Source organism: Heterodontus francisci, chromosome 49 (genome assembly GCF_036365525.1).
Source record: "Heterodontus francisci isolate sHetFra1 chromosome 49, sHetFra1.hap1, whole genome shotgun sequence".
NCBI lineage: Eukaryota > Metazoa > Chordata > Chondrichthyes > Heterodontiformes > Heterodontidae > Heterodontus > Heterodontus francisci.
The window spans coordinates 13751241-13777831 of record NC_090419.1 but is presented as its reverse complement, the minus strand read 5'-3'; the positions used below and the strand labels follow the sequence as shown (position 1 = coordinate 13777831).

Below are 26591 nucleotides of genomic sequence, written 5' to 3'. Positions count from 1 at the left end.
TCCCCCCCCTCTCTCCGCCCCCCCTCTCTCCGCCCCCCCCTCTCTCCGCCCCCCCCTCTCTCCGCCCCCCCCTCTCTCCGCCCCCCCCTCTCTCCGCCCCCCCCTCTCTCGCCCCCCCCTCTCTCCGCCCCCCCCTCTCTCCGCCCCCCCTCTCTCCGCCCCCCCCTCTCTCCGCCCCCCCCTCTCTCCGCCCCCCCCTCTCTCCGCCCCCCCCCTCTCTCCGCCCCCCCCCTCTCTCCGCCCCCCCCTCTCTCCGCCCCCCCCCTCTCTCCGCCCCCCCCTCTCTCCGCCCCCCCTCTCTCCGCCCCCCCCTCTCTCCCCCCCCCTCTCTCCGCCCCCCCTCTCTCCGCCCCCCCTCTCTCCGCCCCCCCTCTCTCCGCCCCCCCCTCTCTCGCCCCCCCCCCTCTCTCCGCCCCCCCCTCTCTCCGCCCCCCCTCTCTCCGCCCCCCCCTCTCTCCGCCCCCCCCCCTCTCCGCCCCCCCCTCTCTCTCTCTCTGTTTTCACGCAACGTGTCGGGATCAATCTCCGCGTTGTCTTGTTTGACCGGAATATTCTCTGGCACGCCTGCTCCTGCCCCCGCCCCCATAATTGGGGTCGCTTGCAATTGAACGAAATGCCAATCGAGTTTTGTTCCTGTTTTTCGAGCGTGCAATCGAATTAGTCTTCAGCTGTTGGGGGTGGGGGGGGGGGGGGGGGGAGAGGGGCAATTACTCGGAGTCGGACGTCGCCACCAAGCTACGCCGCAGTCCAATTATTCACTTGTGCGTTCCTCTTTGTTTTACCCTTTGAGGTTCTCCGACGTTATCCTGGCAACCATCCTGGCGACCAAGTCGGAGATGTGCGGGAAGAAGTTTGAGCTGAAGATTGACAACGTCCGTTTTGTCGCCACCCGACCTTGCTGCAGCCGCCCCTCGGGCTCCAGGTGAGGAAACCCCTCGCCCCCATCCCCCCCCCCCCCCCACCACCTACCCGCTAACACCCCTTCCTTCACTGTGCGACTTCCTCCCCTACATCGTGCCCACTCTTTGACCCAGCTTGTGGTCTCTTTCAGGTTTCCAAACTGGACCCGTCTCCGAAGCGGGAGATGCCGACCATGATTCTGTTCAACGTGGTGTTCGCTTTGCGGGTACGGCAGACCGCGTCTCCCCGAGTCGGGCCTCTCCCGTTGAGCGTGGTTAGCTGCGATCGGATTCTCGCCCCCCCCCCCCAGCTGCCTTTTGACCTTATTCTGCCCCTCGCGCCGTTTCACAGCTGATTTCCTTTGGGGGGGGGGGAAAAAAAAATGTAGCTCCTTTCTGCCGGGTCTCTGGTGCCCGCCTGAGCCCGAAAGCCACGGGCATCAGTTCAACGTCTCGCCCAAGAGGACAGCACGGCGCTCCCTCGTCGGCCCAGGCTACCGAGTCACGAATGGGGCTCGAACCCGCAGCCTCCTGAATGCAGAAGCAAGAAGGTGACCCACTGAACCACGTTTGACTTGGAGGCAGCAGATCCGATGAGTCCCATGGCCATTTCTTTGTTTAGTTTTGTTTTGCCTGGCAGTTGCTGCCGTGCGGGAGATTGTCTTCCTTTTGCCAGTGTGCCGTCCTAGTGGTATCAGCTTTCCGAGCACAGATTGAGAAAGGAAAAGCCACTGGAAACATCTCCATTTTAAAAATTGTCACCCACATTTTCAAATCCCCTACAACCCTCCATATCTCTGTAACCTCCTCCAGCCCCGACAACCCTCCCTATCTCTGTAACCTCCTCCAGCCCCGACAACCCTCCCTATCTCTGTAACCTCCTCCAGCCCCGACAACCCTCCCTATCTCTGTAACCTCCTCCAGCCCCGACAACCCTCCCTATCTCTGTAACCTCCTCCAGCCCCTACAACCCTCCATATCTCTGTAACCTCCTCCGGCCCCGACACCCTCCCTATCTCTGTAACCTCTCCAGCCCCGACAACCCTCCCTATCTCTGTAACCTCCTCCAGCCCCGACAACCCTCCCTATCTCTGTAACCTCCTCCAGCCCGACAACCCTCCCTATCTCTGTAACCTCCTCTGGCCCCGACAACCCTCCCTATCTCTGTAACCACCTCCAGCCCTGACAACCCTCCCTCTCTCTGTAACCTCCGACAACCCTCCGAGATCTCTGCGCTCCTCCAATTCCGGCCTCTTGACCATCCCCCGATTCCCATCGCTCCACCATTGGCGGCCGTGCCTTCAGCTGCCTGGGGGCCCTGAGCTCTGGAATTCCCTCCCTAAACCTCTCCGCCTCTCTCTCTCTCCCTCCATTAAGACGCTGCTTAAAACCGACCTCTTTGACCGAACTTTCGGTTGCCCATCCCTGATATCTCCTGATGCGGCTCGGGGTTAAATTTGTTTGATAACACTCTCGTGAAGCACCGTGGGTGACTTTACCGTGTTAAAGACGCTTTTATAGGTAAAAGTTCTGTTGGTATGAAGAAAAGGTCTCCAAATTCTCAATGCCGGGGACCATGTACGTTTTCACGCTTTGCTGTCGCCCTTTGCGGGATATTAACGCCACGTCTTTCTTGGCCGCTGACAGGCGAACGCTGACCCCTCGGTGATCGGCTGCATGCACAACCTCTCGCGCCGAATCGCCATCGTCCTGCAGCACGAGGAGCAGCGCTGCCAGTACCTGACCCGCGAGGCCAAGCTGATGCTGGCAATTCAGGATGAGGTGTCCACATGTCCGAGAGTGAGTTCCCTTCACAGCCACGGTGAAAACCTCTTCCATTTACTTTCCACCTCTCCCTCTCCTTCTCCGCTACTTAAAACGCCTGTGTTTAAACAATTCTGTTGCTCATATCGGCCAAAAAAAAGCAACGAGCCATCTGCTTTAGTGTCACTTGCATAGTTGCCAGTCGTAGTGCCTTAAAAGTACTCTCTTTATTTCAGGCAGACTGCCCACACAAAGGCAGAACGCTTCTACCTTTCCAGTGAATACGTGCCCACTCTTTGTCACTTTGTAACAAACCCCATTTGAATCACTTGCTGTTTCTAATAGTTGGTAAAGTTCAGTCACCGCTGTATGCGTTCAGCAAAGTTTTGTATTTTATGGGTGGTAAGGGTCTTCTAGGGGGGTGCTGGAAAGCTGAGCTGGGTTGTGGTCTCTCCTTCCTTGGAGTTCTCTCCCTTTTTATACAGTTCGACCCCCCCCTCCCCCCCCCCCCCCCCCCCCAACTCAAAACGGTCCAAAAGCGAAACCGACAACAGGAGGTCAGCCTTTTGACCTCCATCAATCTTGACCTGTCACTTCTTTGTAAACAACTTCCACAGGTGCCCAAAGCTCTCTGCGGTGAGCTGGAAGTCAGGTGGTTTCCCGAAAGGCTTGTTGCTGAAAGTCAGGTGGTTTCCCCCAAAAGGCTGCTGCTTGTTGCTGGAAGTCAGGTGGTTTCCCAGAAAGGCTTGTGGTGGTTGTTCCATGAGTCAGGTGGTTTCCCGGAAAGGCTTGTTTTCCTCACGACCTCTCGGTGCCTCCTTTCAAATAGAAAAACATTTCCAGGGACTGTTTATCAAAGTCAAGTGACCTTTACATGACCCTCTTTGAAAACCCCAAAATTGAACATTTCTTCAATCTTTCAAAAATGAATCCTTAAACAATATATTTAACAAAACAGAGACGCTTTTGTGACACCTATTCCTCTTGCAGGCGATGGCTCCCAGTCGCCGTTCCATCCACATCCTGCCCAAGTGCAAGTTGGCCTCCGATTTGAAGAAAGCCTTTGACAGGTGAGCCTCGTGTGGAAATTTCAGAAAAGAACGTCAACTTGAAACCATTTCCCACCACTTTCTCTCCCAAAGACGGCGATTCTCTCTGGGCACAAGTTGGTGGGTGCGGTATGACTGCCCTCCTAAGCCTCGCCTGAGGCGTCCGTGGCAGATTTTCAGGTCCTGGAAAGAAAGCGTCGATGGGGTGTCTGGGCCGAGCCCGTGCCTGTCGATCACCTCTGCCTCTGTTCCCCCCCCCCCCCCCTCCGCCCTCCAACACCATCGGTATTGTTTAAAGAATGTTCACTCGGGTTGTGATTTGTGGAACCCCGAACGGAACCAGCCGAAAGGCAGACCTGCATTTTTATAACGCCTTTCACAGCCTCCTTCAAATGGTGGCTGTGGGACCACCTCCGTCCACCTGAGAGGGCAGGCAGAGGCCTCGGGTTTAACGTCTCCTCTCTCCGTTACCCCACCCCCTTCAGACAGCGCGGCACTGCCCTGGGGAGTGCCAACCTGGATTATGTGGGCCCGGCCCTCGAGCGGGGCTCCAACCCTCTGAGATGGGCTGAGCCAAAGCTAAGCCCTTGGGAAAGTGGGGGGGGCGGGGGAAGGGGGGAGATGCCTGCACGTCGAGCTGCCTGTTGGTTAATGGACTTGTGATTTTTCTCTGCTGTAACACTTACCCTCCCCCTTGACGTCCTCTTTTAGCCTTTGCACCACTGGTGTGGTCCACCTGCATATCAACAACTGGCTGGAACTCAGCTTCTGCCTCCCTCACAAAATCCACCGAGTGGGCACTGACTACATCCCTCCTAATGCCATTGAGCGGAGCCTCAAAGCTATCCGGTATGTAGAGCCACTCATTATTGCCACATACATCCTCTTGGCAGCCATTGACCATCCTCTTTCTCTGCTCCCTCACTGTCTTGCTGCCCTTCCACTTTGAACCATCAGAGAATTTCCCCAACCTTCTGTGGAGACCCCACCATTCCCCCCCCACCCCCGCCGCGGCTCCCCTTCCCGCAGAGGTGGAAAGAGAGGGAACAAAGAGGTGCAGGATGAAGTGAAAGACAGGCAGTGGAGCGGGTTCCCTTTTTTGTAACGGCAGCTGGAGGTCATGTGGGTGTAAACATTTTACAGCAGAGAAGGCTAAGGGGAGATTTAATGGAGGCGTTCAAAAGCAGGAAGGGTTTTGATGAGTATATAAGGGGAAACTGCGGCAGGAGGGTCGGTAACCAGAGGGACGCAAATTTAAGATAATCGGGAAAAGAACCAGAGGGGGAGAGGAGGGGAATGTTTTCGACCGCTGTGAGTTGTTGTGATCCGGAACGCGCTGCCTGAAAGGGCGGTGGAAGCAGATTCAATAGTAACTTTCAAAAGGGGAATCGGAGAAATGCTGGAAGGGTAAAAATTTGCAGGGGTAGGGGGGAAAGAGCAGGGGAGAGGGGCTAATCGGATAGCTCTTTCCAAGAGGCGGCACAGGACACACACGATGGGCTGAGTGGCCGACTGCACTGCGTAATTCGAATTCTGCAGAAAGGTTACGGTGGCTGGGGTTACGGCTGCCGGACGTAGATGGGAGGCTGGGTGTTACCTTCCCGCCCTTCTGCTATCTTCTCTTATCTCTCTCTGCTCACAGGCCATACCATGCTCTGTTGCTGTTGGACGATGAGAAGTCGTTGCTCAGCCAGTTGCCAGTGGACTGCTCCCCGGCTTTGGTGCGGATCATCAAGACCACGTCAGCCATGAAGAACCTGCAGCAACTGGCGCAGGATGCTGACCTGGCTCTACTGCAGGTAAAAGTGGAGGTGTCAGCCTCCCATCTCCCCTCCCCACCCATTCACGCTGTGTGTTGTTCCTACAGTCAGTAAAGAAGTGTCCATGTTCTCATTTTAATGTCAACTCTGATTGGACCATTTTTTTTTAATCCCCAGGGGTGGGAGAATGGCGGGGGGGGTGGGCGGTCATCCCATGACCCCATGCCTTTGATTGTTCAGCAACACCCCCCCCCCCCCCCCCCCCCACCACCAATGTTCCAGTCATTGGTCGCCCGACGCAGCAATCAGCCAGTAATGGTGGCCAAATTACCCACAATCCACTGCGCACACCGAAACTGCTCTATCCTGGGTTCTGAGATGGCCGATAATATGTGATCTGCAGTCTCTGCCATTTTCTCAATGCATCGGAGAAGGAGCCAACAGTAAGTGCCGGACACAGGCAACCTGGCTGGCCGGCCCTCCAGTGGACACAGCATGGCGCCTCCTTTTTGTCTCCTTCCTGGCCCGCTCGACCGAGCTGCCCGATCAGGGCGACCGTGTTCGAGTGAGGCTGCGAGTCCTTCAAGTGGGTTTGTTCTAACTTGACGCAACGCAGCGAGGGTTAGACGGTGAATGCGCTGCAGTTCTGAGCGCTCGCACTAGACGGTGCTGCCCGCGGAGTGGACTTTCCTTGCTGTAGCACCTTTCGCCTCCCCGGGGGGGGGGGAACGGCCCAAAGAACTTCGCGGCCAAGACGTCAGGAAAGAGGCTCCCGATAGCGCCGCCCTCCCATCTTCCTCTGTCTTGTGCTCCGCAGGTCTTCCAGCTGGCCGCTCACCTGGTGTACTGGGGTAAAGCCATCGTCATTTACCCATTGTGCGAGAACAACTTCTATATGCTCTCTCCGACGCCAATATCTGCATGTGAGTAAGGGAGCCGGGTGCCAGAGGGATTGGACAGAGAAAGGCCCGAGGTGGGGCAGGAACTCCGAGATTCGGGGGGTGGGTCGAGGAAGAAAAACCACTGCTGGAAATCCACATATAAAATTCTTATTGTACTGTGGGTAACATTGTGAAAGACTATAGGTGTTGCCCATCACCAGTTGCACCATGTAGCATAGGCCAGACTACACAGGGTGAAGGGTTCTCTTCTGTGAAAGAAGTGTTCTTTCCCGAATTTCTTGTTGGCACAGCATCACTGGCAAGGCTGGCATTTCCTATTGTTTCCGTCCGAGCTCTTGGGTTCACGTGAATCCACCCTTAACTTTGGCGCAAAATTGATCATTTTACTCAAAGGAAGAGAGGGAAGCAAAGCTATGACTGTTAAAGGAAATGCAAAGATTGTGCTGTTGGGTTTGGGACAGTGTAGAGGAGCTTTACTCTGTATCTCACCCCCTGTGCTGTACCTGTCCTGAGAGTGTTTGATGGGGACAGTGTAGAAGGAGCTTTACTCTGTATCTAACCCCCGTGCTGTACCTGTCCTGGGGAGTGTTTAATGGGGACAGTGTAGAGGGAGCTTTACTCTGTATCTAACCCCGTGCTGTACCTGTCCTGGGGAGTGTTTAATGGGGACAGTGTAGAGGGAGCTTTACTCTGTATCTAACCCCCTGTGTTGTACCTGTCCTGGGAGTGTTTTATGGGGACAGTGTAGAGGGAGCTTTACTCTGTATCTCACCCCCTGTGCTGTACCTGTCCTGGGAGTGTTTGATGGGGACAGTGTAGAGGGAGCTTTACTCTGTATCTAACCCCCGTGCTGTACCTGTCCTGGGAGTGTTTGATGGGGTACAGTGCAGAGGGAGCTTTACTCTGTATCTAACTCCCGTGCTGTGCCTGTCCTGGGAGTGTTTCTTCCTGGGATGTCAGTCATTTGTTTGGAGGTCAGCGCAGCTTGAATCCAGCTAATCTTGCTGTCTGCTGAACTCTTTCAGAGTAAGGCATGAGGCTTCCACCACCGGGCAACAACAATGTGTCAGTCTGGCTTCCAGATGGAGGGGAGGGAGTGGGGGTTAAGTGGGTTTAACACACCAGGTGCTGGTCAGCGCTAAGTGCTGTGTGTATCCCGGGGCCACCGCACCGCCCCCCCCCCCCCCCCCCCGCTCTCCCCCTCACCTTTTGGTACGTTGGTTGCAGATACTCTCCCCTCGCCGAACACTTTTCTCAGCAGTTTCCCGGGAACGACCTGCTCACCGTGCTCTCCAAGTTCTCACTGCCGACCTCCCTGTCTCAGTTCAAGAACCCATTGGCCCCACCGGTGCAGGAGGTAAGAGCTCAGCGGGATGTCCTTCCTATTTCTGTGAACGTCAGGAACAGAGGGAGGGGAGGGGAGCGCTGTCCTGAAGCCATAAAAGATGCAGCTTCCTATGGTACAGGGACCTTAAATACATCGATACTGTTCACCTCGACCACTCCCTGTGGGAGCGAGTTCCACATTCTCACCACTCTCTGGGGAAAGGAGTTTCTCCTGAATTCCCCATTGGATTTATGAGTGACCGTCTTATATTGATGGCCCCCCGAGTTCTGCCCCCCACAAGTGGAATCATCTTCTCTACATCTACCCTATCGAATCCATTCCAAGTATAACTATGTGGTTTCCGGGTGTGATTGACGAGGGGTCATCTCCATTCTGGCCGGGGATAGCAGTGTCATTGTAGGCAGACTTGATTTTCCGCCCCCACTCCCGACCCCACTTATCTTGTTTTTTTTTCCCCGCCCGCCCCCCCCCCCCAGGCACAGCTGGTCCAGATGGTTATCTGGATGTTGCAGCACCGGCTACTGATTCAGCTCCACACCTACGTCTGCCTGATGGTCCCTCCCAGCGAGGTGGACGTCGAAGGACGGGAGGAAGACAAGTTGCTCCCTGCCCGCGTCGGCGGGCGAAGCCTCAGCGCCCCCAATGCCCTGAGCTTCGGGTCGCCAAGTACGTCGGTCGCTTGCTGTTTATTCTGCGCCGGGATTCTCCGCCCCCCCCCCCGCAAGCGGGCTCGCGCTGCGTTTTTTTTTTTTGCTGGGTTTAGGGAGATCCCAGGTTCCGTTGCCGGTTTTTTTTTGCGCCGGGGTTTCCTGCCCGTCCCCCTCGTGCCGGACGACGAGCAAGCTGACTTTTCACCGAGTCCCATTCACCCATCACCCCACTGTGCTCGCCCACCTACACTTGCTCCTGGCCTGGCCAAAATAAAATACTCACCCTCGTACGTAAATCCTTCATGTCTTCCTGTCCCTCCACCCTCCCCATCTCAGTAACCCCCTCCCAGATCTCTGCGCTCCTCCAATTCCGGCCTCTCACGCATCTCCCCATCACTCCCCCATTGGCCGCCATGCCTTCAGCTGCCCTAAGCTCTGGAATTCCCTCCCTAAACCTCTCCGCCTCTCTCTCTCTCTCTCTCTCTCTCTCGCATTCGCACACACTCACTCTCCTGTCCTTCCGCAGCCAGTAGCGATGATATGACCCTGACCAGTCCGAGCATGGACAACTCCAGCGCCGAGCTGCTTCCCGGCGGTGACTCGCCGTTGAACAAACGCATGACCGAGAACCTGCTGGCCAGCTTGTCCGAGCACGAGAGGAAAGTGATCCAGAACGTTCCGGCTGCCCAGAACCCGGAGGACCTGCGGATGCTTGCAAAGTAGGTGCCGGGCGCAGCTCTCGGGTTACTGATTGCACCGATCCCCAGTGGGTCTCGGCGCCCCCCCCCCCCCACCCCCGAACACCAGGGGAAGTATCTTCTCTGTGCCCCCCCCCCCCCCCCCCCCCACCCACCTCCCACATTCAACCACGTGATCGTTGTCTGGTGACCTCTGATGAAAAGTGCAGGACGGGAGTGGGGGGGGGGGGGGGGGAACGTGAATGTGCTCGGTGCGATGCCCCACCTAGTCGAACATCCTGCCGGCACTCGCCGGCTGATTTACAAACTGACAATTGAAAGCCCCTTTCGCGCTTGCCCCCACCCTTCCCACCCCCGCCGCAAACTCCCTCCCCCTCCTTCCCATAGACGCACGCGCACTTTGTCCCCCCCTCTCACATTCCCTCCACTTTTACTCACTCACTCTGTATCCCTCATTCACATTCTCTCCCCCGCACTCCGTCTCCCCACACCCACCCCCCGCGCCCCACACATTCTTTCCCTTCTTGCTCTTTCTCATTCGCACGTAAAAGCCCTGTCTGTCTCTCTCACTCTGTGTGTGTGTGTGTCTCTCTCTCTCTCTCTCTCTCCTTTCCAGACTCTTGCATTATTTTCGTGGCTGCCATCACTTGGAGGAGATCATGTACAACGAGAACATGCGTCGCTCGGTGCTTCTGATGCTGATCGACAAGTTCCACAGCGTGCTGGTAGTTCGAAACCACGAAGACCCCATCATTTCAGTCTTTCAGTCTCCCTTTGTGTGATGATTTTTAAAAAAAATAACCAAGGGACTCCGGTCGGTGAAAACCATCCGCCACCCCAATAATATTCTGAACCGTTTTTGTGGTTTTTTTCCCCTCCCCCCCCCCCTCTTTTGTTTTAATTCTCCTTGAACTTTGCTGCATCTCGCTCTCCAACAGTCAGTCAGTTCTGAATGCTGGCGAGAGTGACAGTTCTGCTGGGGAGTACAGCCAGAGGCCAAGTCTGCAGCACCGTGGGCGGCTCAGCTGTGCAGGGTGGGGGGTGGGCAGGAGGAAGATCAGGAAAGCAATAGTGCTGGGGGGGTGGGTTCTGTTGTTCAGGGAACGGACAGGCATTTCTGCAGCCGGGGGCGCGAATGCAGGATCGTCTGTTGCCTCCCTGGTCAAGGAGGTCACTGAGCGGCTGCAGAGCACCCTGAGGGAGGTGCGTAACCAGCCAGAGGTTGTGGTCCACATCGGTAGAAAGAGGGATGAGGGTTTGGTAGCCAGGAAGGTGACCAGCAAGCAGCACCTCAAAGGTCGCAGTCTCCAGACTCTGCCTCAAAACAGGGCAGGTCTGGGTACTAAATATTCCTGGATGCAAAAAAAAACAGGGGAAGGAAAGAAAGGAGGAGGGGTGGCAGTACTGATTAGGGAGAATATTACAGAGCTGGAGAGAGAGAGGATGTCCGAGAGGGATTAAGGACAGAATCTATTTGGTTAGAGCTCAAACAATAGAGGTGCATTTTATAGGCCAGCAACTAGTGGGAAAGATATAGAGGAGAAAATTAGCAAGGAAATTAGAGATGCAAAAACGATGGAGTGGGGGACTTTAGTTCACATAGCAGGCTCAGGAGATTTTTCTTGGATCTGTTTTGTTTCCCCAGCCCAGTGACGGCGGAGGTATTGCTGAATCTGGTTCTGGGGAAATCAGGTGGGTCAGGTGGATCAAGTGTCATTCGGGGAACACTTTAGGAGACAGTGATCATAATAATATGAGGTTTAGGGTTAGTTATGGGAAAGGACAAGGAGCAATCCGGAGTGAAAATGCTTAATTGAGGCAGGGCCAGTTTCAGTGGGGGTGAGAACAGATCTGGCCCAGGTAAATCGGGAATCGAAGACTGGCAGGCAAAACTGTAGCGCGACAATGGGCTGCCTGTTAAAGAGGAGATGGTTCAAGTGTGGCTGAGCAATGTTCCCACAAAGGCAAAAGGTAGGGCAAGGAACACAATGGAGTTTTCCAGGAATCTGCACTAAGACCCCTACTTTTCTTGATCTTTATTTAATAACCTAGACTTGGGTGTGCAGGACACAATTTCAAAATTTGCAGATGAGACAAGTGGTTTGTAAGTAGAGGCATAGAGTACAAAAGCAAGGAAATTAGGATGAACTTTTATAAAACACTGGTTATGGCCTCAACTATAGTATTGTGTCCGATTCGGGCACCGCTCTTTCGGAAGGCTTTAGAGAGGGTGCAGAAAAGTTTGATGAGGATGGTTCCAGGGATGAGGGACTTCAGTTACACGGATAGATTGGAGAGGCTGGGGCTGTTCGCCTGGGAGAAGAGAAGATTGAGAGGAGACTTGTTAGGGGTGTTCAAAAGCATGAGGGGTCGAGACAGAATAGATGGGGAGAAACGGTTCCCAACGAGGAAGAATTTGCAGGGCTCTGTGGAAAAGGCAACGGATTGGGATTAGATGAGTCGCCCCTGCAGCGAGCCAGCAGGAGAACGATGTGCCGAATAGCTGCCTTCTGCGCTGTAACCAATTCAATCGCGAATGAGGTGATTGGATGGAAATTGCACATGTCGGGGACCTGGCAATCACTTGTATGTCAGGAACCGTCGATGCTGCTGAACCCCCACGACCACTTGGCCGGTCGATACCTCGTGAAGGATCGGTGGGGTGGAAAAGCAGGCGACTGTTGATCCTCCGCTTCTGCGGAATTGGGTGCGGATGGAGTCCGGGACTGACCAGCTGCCGGACGACCTGCAAGGCTCCTGGGGCGGAGTGAGCTTCGGACTGTACGAACCCAGATCCCCTGCAGCCAACAAAGTGGCAAGTGAGGTGACACGAAATTCCTTTGGTGTTCTGTTTGCCACCACTGTTACCTGGGCTGGGGATTAACTTTGTGCCTCCAAATTAAATGGATTTTAAGTCGCGATGAGGTTTTAAGTGGTTCAGCGTGTGTCGTGATTTTTCCTCCCTCGAGCCCTAAAACCCGCAAGTCTCCTTTTCTGAGCCTGCCGAAATGGGGTTCTCTTTTTTTTTGTTTGTTTAATTGCGAGCAACGTCCATTACTGGTGAGGGGGTGAGTTACAGACTGGAATCTAATCGAGCGGTTCAAGGGGGTTTATATATAGAATAACAGATACCCGGGAGTGAGTTACAGACTGGAATCTAATCGAGCGGTTCAAGGGGGTTTATATATAGAATAACAGATACCCGGGGGTGAGTTACAGACTGGAATCTAATCGAGCGGTTCAAGGGGGTTTATATATAGAATAACAGATACCCGGGGGTGAGGTACAGACTGGAATCTAATCGACTGGTTCAAGGGGGTTTATATATAGAATAACAGATACCCGGGAGTGAGTTACAGACTGGAATCTAATCGAGCGGTTCAAGGGGGTTTATATATAGAATAACAGATACCCGGGGGTGAGTTACAGACTGGAATCTAATCGAGCGGTTCAAGGGGGTTTATATATAGAATAACAGATACCCGGGAGTGAGTTACAGACTGGAATCTAATCGAGTGGTTCAAGGGGGTTTATATATAGAATAACAGATACCCGGGAGTGAGTTACAGACTGGAATCTAATCGAGCGGTTCAAGGGGGTTTATATATAGAATAACAGATACCCGGGGGTGAGTTACAGACTGGAATCTAATCGAGCGGTTCAAGGGGGTTTATATATAGAATAACAGATACCCGGGGGTGAGTTACAGACTGGAATCTGATCGAGGGGTTCAAGGGGGTATCTGTTAATCTATATATAAACTCACTCGAACCCCTCGATTAGATTCCAGTCTGTAACTCACTCCCGGGTATCTGTTATTCTATATATAAACCCCCCGAACCCCTCGATTAGATTCCAGTCTGTAACTCACTCTCGGGTGTCTGTTGTTAGGTATTTAAAGCCCTTGGGCGTTATCGAAACCCACGGCCGTAAATCCTTTTCATTGTCAATCAAACAGTCGAGCATTCTCTGAACAGTTCAGCAGGTGGTGGGCGCTGCCCAATATATAGACCAGAAGTTTCAGTGTCGGTTTTCTTTGTGTGTGTGTGTGTGTGTGTGTGTGTGTGTAAAATCTAATTCAACAACATACGAGTCCAGGATTCAGTATTGATTAAGTCATTTATTTGGCATTGTGTGGACCATTTCTCACACTTGGCTCGGACCCATGTTCCCACATTCTTTTTGATGACAATCCAGCCGCAGTTCAAGGTGCTGGACTTTTGGGCAAGAGGGGAGCGTTAAACCAAATTGCAGAAGAAAAAGGCCAGAATTTCTTTACGTTTACATAAACGTTTCTCTTCCGCACCTGCCCCCAAAATAAGGATCCTTCTCCAGGGCTGGAGTGGGCATGTTGCCTGCTGCCAAGCCTCGTCATTTTGCCGTTGGCCGGCAAGTGGTGCGGGAGGCCCCGTCCGCCCTTGCTGAGAAAGCCACGTCTATGAATGCTCAGTGCCGGTCCTCACAAAAGAGATGCAGACATTGTAGTTGAGGAGGAGTGTGCAATATTGGATGGGGGAAGCAGAATGAGAGGAGAAATGTTAAGGGGTTTAGCATCTTTGAAAGTGGACAAGTCACCAGGCTCAGATGAAATGTATCCCAGGCTGTTAAGAGAAACAAGGGAGGAAATAGCAGAGGCTCTGACCATGATTTTCCAGTCCTCTCTTGGCTCTAGGCAAGGTGTTGGACTGAAGGATTGCGAATGTCATCGTATCATTGTGTAAAAAGGGAGAAAGGAATAGAGAGTAATTATAGGCCAGTCAGCTGAAAAGACTAATCATTGGGGGGGAAAAAAAACTCTGAAAGACCGTCTTAATTGTCATTTTGAAAGGCACGGATTAATCAAGGATAGTCAGCATGGATTTGTTAAAGGCAGGTCGTATCCGGCTAACTTGATTGAATAATTTTTTGAGGAGGTAAACAAAGAGGGTTGATGAGCGTAGCTCCTTTGATGTGGTCCACCTGGATTTTAGCAGGGCTTTTGACAAGGTCCCAGACGGCGCACAGCTCAGAAAGGTAAAAAGCCCATTGGGATCCCAGGGAAAGTGGCGAGTTGAATCCAAAAGGGCAGGCAGCAAAGGGTAAAGGACGTCGAGTATATTGAGTGACTGGAAGGCTGTTTCCAGTGGGTTTCAGTTGGGCTGTTGTCATGTCCACAGATCCCTGAGGGTGGCAGGACAGATAGACAAGATAGTTAGGAAGGAATACAAAATAGCTTCCTTGATCAGCCCAAGGCCTAGAATATAAGAGCAAGGGTGGACACGCTCGGGACTGTGTAAAACACTAGTTAGACTGCAGCTCGAGTACTGCACACAGTTCTGGTGGCTGCATTACAAGAAGGACGTGATTGCATTAAGCGAGAGGGTGCAGGAGAGTTACGAGGATGGAGAATTTGTTAGCCATGAGGAAAGATTGGATAGGCTGGGGTTGTTTTCTTTGGAACAGAGGGGAGATTTAATCGAGGTGTACTAAATTGAAGAGCCTTGGTAAGAGTGGTGAGGGAGCATCTATTTTCCTTTTTTTTTAAAGAAAAGGTGAAATAAACATTTAAAGTAATTAGTAGAAGCACTGGAGGGGAATTGAGGAGATATCTTTCACCTGGAGGGAGGCGTGGGTCTGCAACTCGTGCCTGAAAGGGTCGCAGAGGCAGAAACCCTAATTTGTGTTTAAAAGGTATTGGGTTACGGCACTTCAAGTGCATATCAAACGGGCTACGGACCAACAGCCGGATAGCGGGATTCGGCTGGGGATGGCTCTTTTTGTAGCCGGCACAGACAGGTGGAGCCAAAGGGCCTCCTTCGGTGCTGGGGGTTTCCAGGGTTCTGTGCCGCACAGTTGACTGGCTGTGCTGCTGCTGCTGTTGTGTCCAGATTGCTATCGGTTCAAGGGAGATTGTTCTGGTGCTGCTCACGGCGATCCGCATCTCCAACCACTAGACTCCCTGGCTTTAGCGCCAACGGTAGAACATCCGCCGTGCAGAAAACACGCTGAAGAACTCCCAGTTCTGCCACATGGCGATCAATAGAAAGATAACCGCGCCGGTGGTAATGGTCCTTGCCCGGGTCTTGATGAAAGGGAGGACCAGGGCGGATATGGTGGACATCAGCATCAGGACGACGGCAAAGACGATGAGGAGGAGGTTCATCATCTTGCCCAGCAGCTTTCTCGTGTTGACGTGGTCCAGGATCTCCCCCTGAGCCATCTGCTGCTGTTGCTCCAGCCTCGTCATCTTGGTCTGGAAATTCTCCAACACCTCCTGTTTGACAGACAACGTAGACATTACACAGAATTTACAGCACAGAAACGGGGGCCATTCGGCCCAACTGATTGTAAACGTGCTGCTAATCTCTTCCTTTTTACATACCTGTAGAAGGTAAGTGTGGGTCCATTAGAGACACAGACAGGAGAAATTGCAATGGGCAGCAAGAGACATTAAACAAATACTTGGTCTTGTTACGACCGACCGCTCCAGTCAAAGCCCCCAATCAAAATATACAAATCTGATTGTGGTGGGAGGAATGCACCGTTGATTCAGTCCCGTCCCTTCACAGATAGCCAAACATATCATTTTAAACTTTCCAAGTTAAAGAAAGACCAGCCGAATTGTACCATCTATTAACCCCCAAATCAGGCTAACCAAACCAGGTGTCTTTAGATCAACGGATTAACTGTTTAATTGGATAAATGAAATTCTTAAACACTACTAAGATATAAACAACACTCAAAATAGAGACATTAGTGTCCCTTGCATATTTACGCTCCTGCCAAAGTGAAATCTTCCAATGTGGAACAGTCCAAGGTTGCTTGAAGTCCTCACAGCCGTCCGATGGGGGGGAAAAAAGGGTTCTTCAACAGCAGAACAGTCCGTAGTCTAATTTGGCAGTTGAATTGAAGCTCTTCTTTTCCAGCGATGAATTTCAGCAATTACAGTTCAGTAGTTAAACGAATTTGGTTATTTTCTTTTAAGAAATTAATCTGGCTTGACATCAGAATTCTGAGAGTATAATAAATAGGGTTTAAGTAAACCGAGAGAGAGTTCTCTTTTCCTTCAGTATATGCATCTGTGTATCTGTTTAACTATGTCTCAAATGTCAATCGGCAACAATGTATCTCTCGATCTTCAGTCTCTGAGTGACTGTATCCCAGGGCAACCAGAATGCACTCTTTGAATCACAGTCTCTGAGTGGCTGTATCCAGGGGCAACGAGAATGCATTCTTTGACTCGGTCTCTGGAGCTTGTTGCCTTAAAGCAGTGCTCCTTTTCCAGCCTTAAAGGCACAGTGCAATCTTCCCAGAAAAAAAAAACTACAGGATCATAACAGTCTTCATGGTAGAAGACACGAAAAACATCCCGGAAATGGTGGGGAACTTAAAGAAGTAAATATTATTAAAGAAATAGTGTGGAGAAATTAATGAGACTAAAAGTTGACAAATTCCCTGGACCTGATAGCCTGCATCCTGGGGTATTCAAAGAGGTGGCCCCAGAGACTAGATGCATTATTTTTTGATCTTCTGAAATGTCCTAGATACTGGAACAACCCCCATTGATTGGAAGGGGGCAAATGCAACCCTGTTATTTAAGAAAGGAGAGAGACAGAGAGAGAAGCAGGGAATTACAGGCCAGCTAGTCAAACGTCAGTAGTAAGGGAAATGCTATAATCTATTATTTGGGGATGTGGTAACAGGGCATGTTGCTTAATATGATTAAGCAGAGTCAACATGGATTTATGAAAAGGAAATTGTGTCTGACAAATATTGAGAGTTTGTGGAGAATGTAACTAGTAGGGTGGATAAGGGGGTGCCAGTGGATGTAGTATATTTGGATTTTCAAAAAACATTCGGTAAGGTTTCACACAAAGTTATTACACAAAATTAGGGCTCGTGGGTTTGGAGATAACATATTTAGCATGGTTTGAGGCTTGGTTAATTTCCCCCCCTCCCCCCGGCTGGGGAATCCAGAACACGGGGTCACAATCTCAGGATAAGGGGTCGGCCAATTCGCACTGAGATGAGGAGAAATTTCTTCACTCGGAGGGTTGTGAATCTTTGGAATTGTCAACCCCAGAGAACTGTGGATGCTCTGTCGTGGAGTATATTCAAGACGGAGATCGATAGATTTTAGGATACGAGGGGTAGAAGATTATCCATGATCGTGTTGGATGGTGGAGCAGGCTTGAGGGGCCGAGTGGCCTCCTCCTGCTCCTGTTTATTTTAAACTGGTCTATGCTGGTGCGTGTATTGTCCACATGAGCCGCCTCCCATCGGCATATCCTTCTGTGCCTTTCTCCCTCATGTTTGGTACAGATGCATTTAAGGAGAATTTAGTTACAGGCCTCAACCATTCTCTGTGTTGGCGAGTTCCATATTCTCATCACGCCACTGGGCGAAGAAGTCTTTCTTGAGTTCCCGATTTGGATTTACTGTTGACTGTCTTTTATTTACGGCCCCTAGCTTTGGACTCCATTCGTGAGTGGAGTCTTCTCTGCATTAATTCCATATCCCTCTATGCCTTGCTCATTCAAGTACCTGTCCACATGCCTCTTAAATGTTGCTACTGTTCCTGCCTCCACCACCTCCTCAGGCAGCTCATTCCAGATACCCACTATTCTTTGTGTGAAAAATTTACCCCTTTGATCCCCTTTAAACCTCCTCCCTCTCACCTTAAATCCATGCCCTCTAGTTTTAGTCACCCCTACCGTGGGAAACAGACTCTGGCTATCTACCCTATCTATGCCTCTCATCATTTTATATACCTCTATCACGTCCCCTCTCAGCCTTCTTCGCTCCAGGGAAAACAGACCCAGCTTATCCAATCTCTCTTCATAACTCAAGCCCTCCAAACCAGGCAACATCCTTGTGAATCTTTTCTGCACCCTCTCCAGCTGAATCACATCTTTCCTGTAGTGTGGCGACCAGAACTGCACACAGTACTCCAAATGCGGCCGAACCAACGGTACGTACAACTGTAACATGACATCCCACAGCCAAAGACTTGCAGGTGATAGGTAAATTGTCTTGTAAATTGCCCCTAGTGTAGGTAGGGAGTATGGGATTACTGTAGGGTTAGTTTAAATGGGTGGTTGTTGGTCGGCACAGACTTGGTGGGCCGAAGGGCCTGTTTCAGTGCTGTATCTCTAAATAAAAAACTCTTGTACTCAATGCCTCGGCCGATGAAGGCAAGCATGCCATACGATTTCTTCACCACCCTGTCTACCTGTGTTGCCACTTTCAGGGAACTATGTACTTGCACCCCAAGGTCTCTCTGTTCAACAATACTCCCCTGGCCACTGCCATTCACTGTATATGTCCTGTCCTGGTTTAACTTCCCAAAATGCATCACTTCACACTTGTCTGCATTAAATTCCATTTGCCACTCCCTTGCCCACTTTCCCAGTTTATCTATGTCCTGTTGTAATCTTAGACAACCTTCTTCACTGACAACTATACCACCAATTTTGGTGTCATCTGCAAACTTACTAATCATGCCTCTTACATTCACATCCGAGTCATTAATATATATGACAAACAACAGAGGGCCCAGCACCGATCCCTGCGGCACACCACTGGTCACCGGCCTCCAATCTAAAAAACAACCCTCCACTACCACCCTTTGCCTCCTATCACCAAGCCAATTTTGTATCCAATTTGCTAGCTCACCCTGGATACCATGTGTTCGAACCTTCTGGACCAGCCTAACATGCGGGACCTTGTCAAAGGCCTTGCTAAAGTCCATGTAGACAAGGTCCATCGCCCTGCCCTCGTCAGTCCTCTTGGTCACCTCCTCGAAAAACTCAATCAAATTCGTGAGACATGATTTCCCACACACAAAGCAATGCTGACTATCCCTAATCAGACCATGCCTTTCCAGATGTATATAAATCCTGTCTCTCAGAATCCCTTCCAATAACTTTCCCACCACTGATGTAAGGCTCACCGGCCTGTAGTTCCCTGGCTTATCCCTGCTGCCCTTCTTAAATAAAGGCACAACATTAGCTCTCCTCCAGTCTTCTGGTACCTCACCCGTGGCTAACGATGACACAAAAATCTCTGCCAGGGCCCCAGCAATCTCCTCCCTTGCTTCCCTTAGGATCCTAGGATACACCTGGTCAGGCCCTGGGGATTTATCCACCTCAAAACCTCCAACACCTCCTCCTTTGTAATGTTGATATGCTCCAGGATATCGCTGTTCCCTCCCTTGAACTCACTAGCTTCCATGACCACCTCCACGGTAAATAAGGATGAGAAATATTCATTTAAGACCTCACCCATCTCCCATGGCTCCACACATAGATTGCCACACTGATCCTTAAGGGGACCTACTCTCTCCCTAGCTACCCTTTTACTCTTAATATACTTATAGAATCTTTTAGGATCCTCCTTTATCTTATCTGCCAATGAAATCTCATGGCCCCTTTTCGCCCTCCTAATTTCCTTAAGTGTACTCCTACATCCCTTATACTCCTCGAGGCACTCCCTCGATCCCAGCTGCCTATACCTGACATATGCCTCCTTCTTTGTCCTGACCAGACCCTCAATATCCCTCGTCAACCAAGGTTCCCTAAACTTGCCAGCCTTGCCCTTCCATTTAACAGGAACATGCCGGCCCTGAACCCTTCCTATCTCACTTTTAAAAGCCTCCCACTTGCCAGATGTCCCTTTACCTGTAAACAGCCTCTCCTAATCAACTTTTTGAGAGTTCCTGTCTGATGCCATCGAAATTAGTCTTCCCCCAATTTAGGACTTCAACCTGAGCACCAGACCTATCCTTTTCCATAACTATCTTGAAGCTAATAGAGTTATGGTCACTGGTCCCAAAGTGCTCCCTCACTGACACATCAACCACCTGCCCAGCCTCATTTCCTAAGAGGCGGTCGAGTGTAGCCCCTTCTCTGGTAGGGCCATCCACATACTGCTTCAGAAAACTATCCTGGACGCACTTAACAAATTCTTCCCCATCTGATCCCTTAGCACTAAGGCAGTCCCAGTCAATATTAGGGAAGTTAAAATCACCTATTATTCCAACCCTATAATTCCTACACCTATCTGTGATTTCCCTACATATATGCTCCTCCACTTCCCTCTGACTATTGGGGGACTTATAGTATAATCCCATCAAAGTGATCACCCCTTTCTTATTTCTAAGTTCTACCCATATGGCCTCGCTGGATGTTCCCCCCCGGGATATCCTCTCTAAGTACTGCCGTGATGTCCTCCCTAATCAATAGTGCAACTCCCCCTCCTCTCTTACCTTCATCTCTGCCACGCAGGAAAGATCAGTACCCCGGAACATTGAGCTGCCAGTCCTGCCCATCCCTCAACCACGTTTCCGTAATAGCTATAATATCACAATCCCATGTACCGATCCATGCTCTGAGTTCATCTGCCTTACCTGTAGGGCTTCTTGCATTAAAGTAAATGCAGATTAGCCTACCAGACCTTCCACGCTCCCTGTCCTGCCCCTGCCCGGCCTGCCTACTGGACTTGCTTGCTTTAACCTCATTTGCCTCAACTATCTCATCGGAGAGACCACTACTTTGGGTCCCACCCCCCTGCAAGATTAGTTTAAACCCTCTCAAGTAGTGCTAGCAAACCTCCCCGCAAGGATATTGGTCCCCTTCCAGTTTAGATGCAACCCGTCCTTCTTGTACCGGTCACCTCTGCACCAGAAGAGATCCCACTGGTCCAAGTAGCTGAAGCCCTCCCGCCTACACCAGCTCTTGAGCCACGCATTCATTTGCCTTATCCTCCTATTCCTACCCTCACTAGCACGTGGCACAGGGTAATCCTGAGATTACAACCCTGGAGGTCCTGCTTTTTAACCTTCTGCCTAACTCCCTATATTCACTTTGCAGGACCTCATCTCTTTTCCTGCCTATGTCGTTAGTACCAATATGGACCACGACCTCTGGCTGCTCACCTTCCCCTTTCAGAATGTCCTGCAGCCGCTCAGAGACATCCTTGACCCTTGCACCAGGGAGGCAGCATACCCTCCTGGAGTCTCGTTTGCGGCCACAGAAACGCCAATCTGCACCCCTTACGATAGAATCCCCTATCTCTATAGCTCTTCCACCCCTTTTCCTCCCCTGCTGTGCAGCAGAGCCCTCCCTGGTGCCACGAACTTGGCTGTTGCTGCTTTCCCCTGGGAGGTCATTCCCCCCCAACAGTATCCAAAGCGGTATATCTGTTTGAGAGGGGGATGGCCACAGGGGACTCCTGCACTACCTGCCTGCACCTACGACTCCGTCTGGTGGTCACCCATCCCTTTTCTGCCTGTGCAGCCATTACCTGTCATGTGACCACCTCACTCAACGTGCTATCCACGACGTCCTCAGCATCGCGGCTGCTCCACAGTGCGACAAGAGTGACTACACTTCAAAAAAACAATTACTTCATTGGCTGTAAAGTGCTTCGGGGGTGTCCAGTGGTCGGTCACGGTGCAGACCGGGGGTGGGGGGGGGGGCGCGTGTGACTGCCAGCGGGGCACATGTTCCCAGCCTCATTCCTAACCCATCACGGCCTCCTGCTCATACTGACCCATATGTCCCTGCTGCTTTCGTACGATTGGTAGGCTATCTTCTCCTCCAGGCTGGCCAGCTCACTCTTCAGGTTTAGAACCTCATTCTGGTGAAGGTCTATCAGGTCGTTCAGTTGGGCCTGCAGTTGGTTTGTCCTAAAATAAACAAAACATTAATCATCTCAGCATTGCATACAGGTACGGGATACTCCGTCAAAGAAACTGGGCAGCTCAACGTTCCCTTGAAGGATATTAGGAACTTGAGAGGGCTGTTATTCAGTCAGCCAAGCATTTGCTATGTTCCCTGGACAACAACTGTCTTTGTCAAGGGACAAATTTGGCCCCATTTATTATCGTCGACAGCCTTTCCAAGTGACTTATGCAATGTGGAAGGCAAATGATATGTTGGCCTTTATCGCAAAGTGGGGGGTTGGAGTTTACGAGTTGCCACAATGGTACAGGGCTGGAGTACTGTGCATAGCTTTGGTCTCCTTGCCAAAGGAAGGATCTATTCTCTACCCCAGGGGGCTGGAGATGCTCCATCGTATTCGAGGCTGAGATCGGTAGATTTTTGGCCGCGGAGGGAATCGAGAGAAAGGGCAGCAAAGCGGGGGTTACGGTAGAAGATCAGCCGTGATCTTATCGAATGGTGGACGTGGGCTGGAGGGGCCGAATAGCCACCGTCTGCTCCTATTTCTTACCTCCTCTCGCTCTCAAACACAGCGAGGGCGCAGGGAGGAGTGAGTTGGTGGGGGTGGGGAGGGGTGGTGGTGTGATACAGGGGAGTTCTGCAAGTGAGAAAGCACGAGCGGGGGATAGCTCAGACGGAGCGCCCATCGTGGCTCAGGGTCAGTAAAGCAGGGGGGGGTGGGTGGGGGGGCGATGAGTGGGAAAGACATCAAGACACCAAGGGATGACAAGAGGACGCCTTCTGCAGTCGTAACTAGTCTGGCAAGACCCGCAGTTTGGACTGGCGCCCAAGAGAATGGCATGTTGGCCAAGAGCTGCAGGGCGGGCATGACCGACCTGCATGGACCCCAGGTTCCTTCGGGAGAAGCGGGGGCGTGAACTGGTGGAGGGAAAGCAGGCACGTACCTGTATTTCTCTTCCTGCAATGACTCTTCAAACACTGTGTAATCCTGATTGTACTGTTCTGCAATGTTTTTAAAGTTTAGCTCCAAATTTAATTGGGTTTCCTTTATATCGGTTAGCTCCTCAAGTACGGACAGATAGCCCATGTTTTGCTGCTCAAGCCAGTTGATCCTGGTTGTTGGATCCTCGAAATTAAGTCCTATTAGGTCCTGCAGCTCCTCGGAGTAGGTGGTGATCACAGAGTACTGATCGTCTATTATTCCCGGCTGTTGGGATGCCTCTTGCTGCATAGTGTTGAAGGCTGACAAATCGGCGGCTTGCGCTTCCAGCTGAGTTGGCAGCAGGTGCGACCTGGACAAAGTGGATTCGCTGAGAATCAGGGAGCTGAGCTCCGGCCCGTAATCCAAGGAGTTCTTCCTTATGGTCTGGAGCTGCTGGATTGCAAACGGCGGGGGGTCCTTTGCCTGCAGGAGGTTGACTTCGGTGTCCAGCTGCTGCTGCTTGTTCACGTAGTGCTGCAGTTTCCGCTGGAGCTGTGCGATAATGGAGGCCAAGTACTGGTTCTTCCTCTCGAAGGCCTGCTTGAGGCGAAAGGCCTGGGTGCGGTCGGTGCTGGAGATGAGGCGCAGGTACTCGGACACGTTTGCGTTGCGGCTGGTCTGCTGCACCCGGATCTGCTCGGCGATCTTCAGGACCTTCCGCTGCAGCAACAGCTGCTCGCTCTTCAGGCGCTGCACGACGGCCAACTCCTGCAAGTCGCGAGACGGCACATTGGGGCTCCCCTCCGAGCTGCGGTTGAGCGGGCTGGCCGACGGCAATGAACTGGCCACGTCCGACAACTCAGCCTGGAACGCACACCAAAAAAAAAACAACCCCCGAGAGGGAGAAAAATAAATTTTGGCCTGTTTCATTTCTATTAAATTCAGCGTTATACTGTTATAATCGGAGCCTCTGAAAAAAAACCACACCCGCCGCCCCCCCCCTAGTAAATTACAACAAGAGAACATCGGATGTTTAATTTTTTTTTTTCTTTGGTTTTGGACAATGGGAGAGGAGACAGCCAAAGGTCACAGCGAGTTCACTCATTCAGCTCAGCGGGCACGGTCTGCGGGAGTACTCGAGGTTTTGACAACCAAGGGCAAACCATCAAAACCACACTCAGTTCCGTCATTCAGCGAAACCAGCAGTAAACAGGAAGCATTGGCCTGAAAGGTCGCTGGCTTGTTTTTCAGACCTCCCCGTGCCCCTCGCCGAGGTCTGTAGAGAGTGTGTTCATGGACATCCCAAAGCGCTTTGCTGATTACCAGCAGCGACCACATTTCAAGGGTACTTAATGCAGGAAACGTTTTTTTACGTCAGGCAAATAGCACGTGCAGGGGCGATTTAAAAGCGCCCAAACGCGTGGAAGGGTCCTGGGAAGGCGAAGAGTATTAAGTCATCCCCACCTGACACACCTATTCAACTGTGAACGTTTTGAATCTAGCTCACATGTGGTCTGGACAATAAGATTCTAACTGGGTTAGCAGAGCAAAGGGATCGGGCAGACAGATACACAAATCAATGAAAGTCGTGATGGAGGCCAAAATTCCGCCCCCAAAAAAAGGCCAAACTGAGCACAGGGTTTCATTTCCAGATGGATAGAATTGAAAAGCAGAGAGTTTTGTTAAACTTGTGTGGAACCTTGGTTAGACCACACTTAGAGCACTGTGCACAGTTCCAGTCTCCATATCCCTCGGTTAGACCACACGGAGCACTGTGCACAGTTCCAGTCTCCATATCCCTCGGTTAGACCACACATGGAGCACTGTGTACAGTTCCAGTCTCCATATCCCTCGGTTAGACCACACGGAGCACTGTGCACAGTTCCAGTCTCCATATCCCTCGGTTAGACCCACACTTGGAGCACTGTGCACAGTTCCGGTCTCCATATACCTCGTTTAGACCACACTTGGAGCACTGTGTACAGTTTCAGTCTCCATATCCCTCGGTTAGACCACACTCGGATCACTGTGCACAGTTCCGGTCTCCATATCCCTCGGTTAGACCACACTCGGAGCACTGTGCACAGTTCCGGTCTCCATAACCTCGGTTAGACCACACTCGGATCACTGTGCACAGTTCCGGTCTCCATATCCCTCGGTTAGACCACACTCGGAGCACTGTGCACAGTTCCAGTCTCCATATCCCTCGGTTAGACCACACTTAGAGCACTGTGCACAGTTCCGGTCTCCATATCCCTCAGTTAGACCCACACTTGGAGCACTGTGCACAGTTCCGGTCTCCATATACCTCGGTTAGACCACACTCGGATCACTGTGCACAGTTCCGGTCTCCATATACCTCGGTTAGACCACACTCGGAGCACTGTGCACAGTTCCAGTCTCCATATACCTCGTTTAGACCACACTTGGAGCACTGTGTACAGTTGCAGTCTCCATATCCCTCGGTTAGACCACACTCGGATCACTGTGCACAGTTCCGGTCTCCATATACCTCGGTTAGACCACACTCGGAGCACTGTGCACAGTTCCAGTCTCCATATACCTCGTTTAGACCACACCTGGAGCACTATGCACGGTTCCGGTCTCCATATTATAAAAAGGACGTAGAGGCACTTGCAAAGGTGCAATAAAAAGGTTATGACTATCAGGAAAGACTGAACAGGCTGAGGCTCTTTTCTCTGGAAAAGAGAAGGTTCAGGGCTGATAGGGGTCTTTAAAATGATGACGGGTTTGTGATACAGTAGCTGTGTACCTTGACATTCTGGTGTCTCCTCCTCAGGCTTAACCGATGCACCATACTGCCAGCTGCCCGTGACCCCCTACATGAAAATTAATCCTTTATTTTTTTTGCGGATTAGGTTCTGCCAGCCTTGTTGCCTCGGAACAGGCGAGGAAGTCGCCTGCTGAGCGCTCTTACCTGCTGTATGAGGCTGCGGGATCAACTGAGCACATCTCCTCAGCTGCATCATTTCCTCTCCTCTGTTACTGTGTGTGCTTGTGGGGCTGTTTGTGTATCTGTGGTTTCGGCACCCACTGCACTGTGCTGTTTCCCCACGGCTTTTGCAAGTATTTTAAGATGTGGTTAAAAGTTACACAGAAACAATACTGTTCACCGAGCTCCTCTTTCCCCAGAGGAGTTTGCTGTATTGTTATAGTGATGTAGAGAAAGTGCCTCTGCGTTTTGTGAAATGTATTTTTTTGAGGATTCACTTTTGAAAGATTGAAGAATTGTTAAACCTTGGGGTTTTCAAAGGGGGTCCTGTAAAGGTCACTTGACTTTGAGAAAACAGTCCCTCCCCTGGAAATTTTTTTTTTTAAAGGGGCACTGAGTGGTCTTGTGAGGAAAACAAGCCTTTCCGGGAAACCACCTGACTTCCAACGACAACAACAACAAGCCTTTCCGGGAAACCACCTGACTTCCAACGGCAACAACAACAAGCCTTTCCGGGAAACCACCTGACTTCCAACGACAACAACAACAAGCCTTTCCGGGAAACCATGTGACTTCCAGCTCAATAAACAGCAGAGAACTTTGGACACTTGGAGAAGTTGTTTACAAAGAAGTGACAGGTCTAGATCGATGGAGGTCAAAAGGTTGACCTCCTGTTGTCGATTTCCCTTTTGAATTGTTCTGAGTTGGGGGTTGAACTGGGGATAAAAAGGGAGTGAATGTCCAAGGAGAGAAAAAACCACAACCCAGCTCAGCTTTCCAGCACCTCTCGGAAAAGCCCCTGAGAAGTCCACTGTGTCAACTCACCTTGTCTCCTGTCTTTGAACAAAAGCCTGCCAAATTAATTCTCAACGCCACTTGAAAATAACTGTGCTGAAAGATCCCAGTGACCTGTCTACAGGCACTCGGAGGCCAGACTCTGTGCCAGTTTTGGGACGCAACATATCTCATCTACTAAAGAATGAG

At 51.4% G+C, this 26591-nt stretch overlaps 2 protein-coding genes across 4 annotated transcripts in view; one reads left to right on the top strand and one right to left on the bottom strand.

The window, feature by feature from the left end:
• Positions 1-12103, top strand: part of nprl3 (NPR3-like, GATOR1 complex subunit) — a 17469-nt gene extending 5366 nt beyond the window's left edge. Inside the window, 11 exon segments of the mRNA XM_068024341.1 lie at positions 1052-1126; positions 2547-2699; positions 3654-3733; positions 4424-4561; positions 5355-5511; positions 6290-6377; positions 6380-6395; positions 7602-7731; positions 8199-8388; positions 8899-9091; positions 9687-12103. Of these exon segments, the coding sequence (XP_067880442.1) occupies positions 1052-1126; positions 2547-2699; positions 3654-3733; positions 4424-4561; positions 5355-5511; positions 6290-6377; positions 6380-6395; positions 7602-7731; positions 8199-8388; positions 8899-9091; positions 9687-9852 (1386 nt within the window). The 3' untranslated portion in view covers positions 9853-12103.
• Positions 12104-13185: 1082 nt separating this feature from the next.
• LOC137358235 (transmembrane and coiled-coil domains protein 1-like) lies at positions 13186-25583 on the bottom strand. 3 transcript variants are annotated; one of them, XM_068024124.1, is made up of 4 exons: positions 25428-25583; positions 22677-23518; positions 21602-21737; positions 13186-15323 (listed from the first exon to the last, which is right to left on the bottom strand). In XM_068024124.1, exons 1-4 carry the CDS (start codon positions 25470-25472, stop codon positions 15015-15017), a joined length of 1332 nt encoding a protein of 443 aa, XP_067880225.1. In that variant the 5' UTR covers positions 25473-25583; the 3' UTR covers positions 13186-15014. The 3 variants fall into 3 exon arrangements, with proteins under 3 accessions (XP_067880225.1, XP_067880224.1, XP_067880226.1); XM_068024123.1 differs by lacking the exon at positions 25428-25583 and having other exon boundaries at positions 22677-23593; XM_068024125.1 differs by lacking the exons at positions 13186-15323; positions 25428-25583 and adding an exon at positions 15334-16061 and having other exon boundaries at positions 22677-23593.
• Between the last annotated feature and the right edge of the window lie 1008 nt (positions 25584-26591).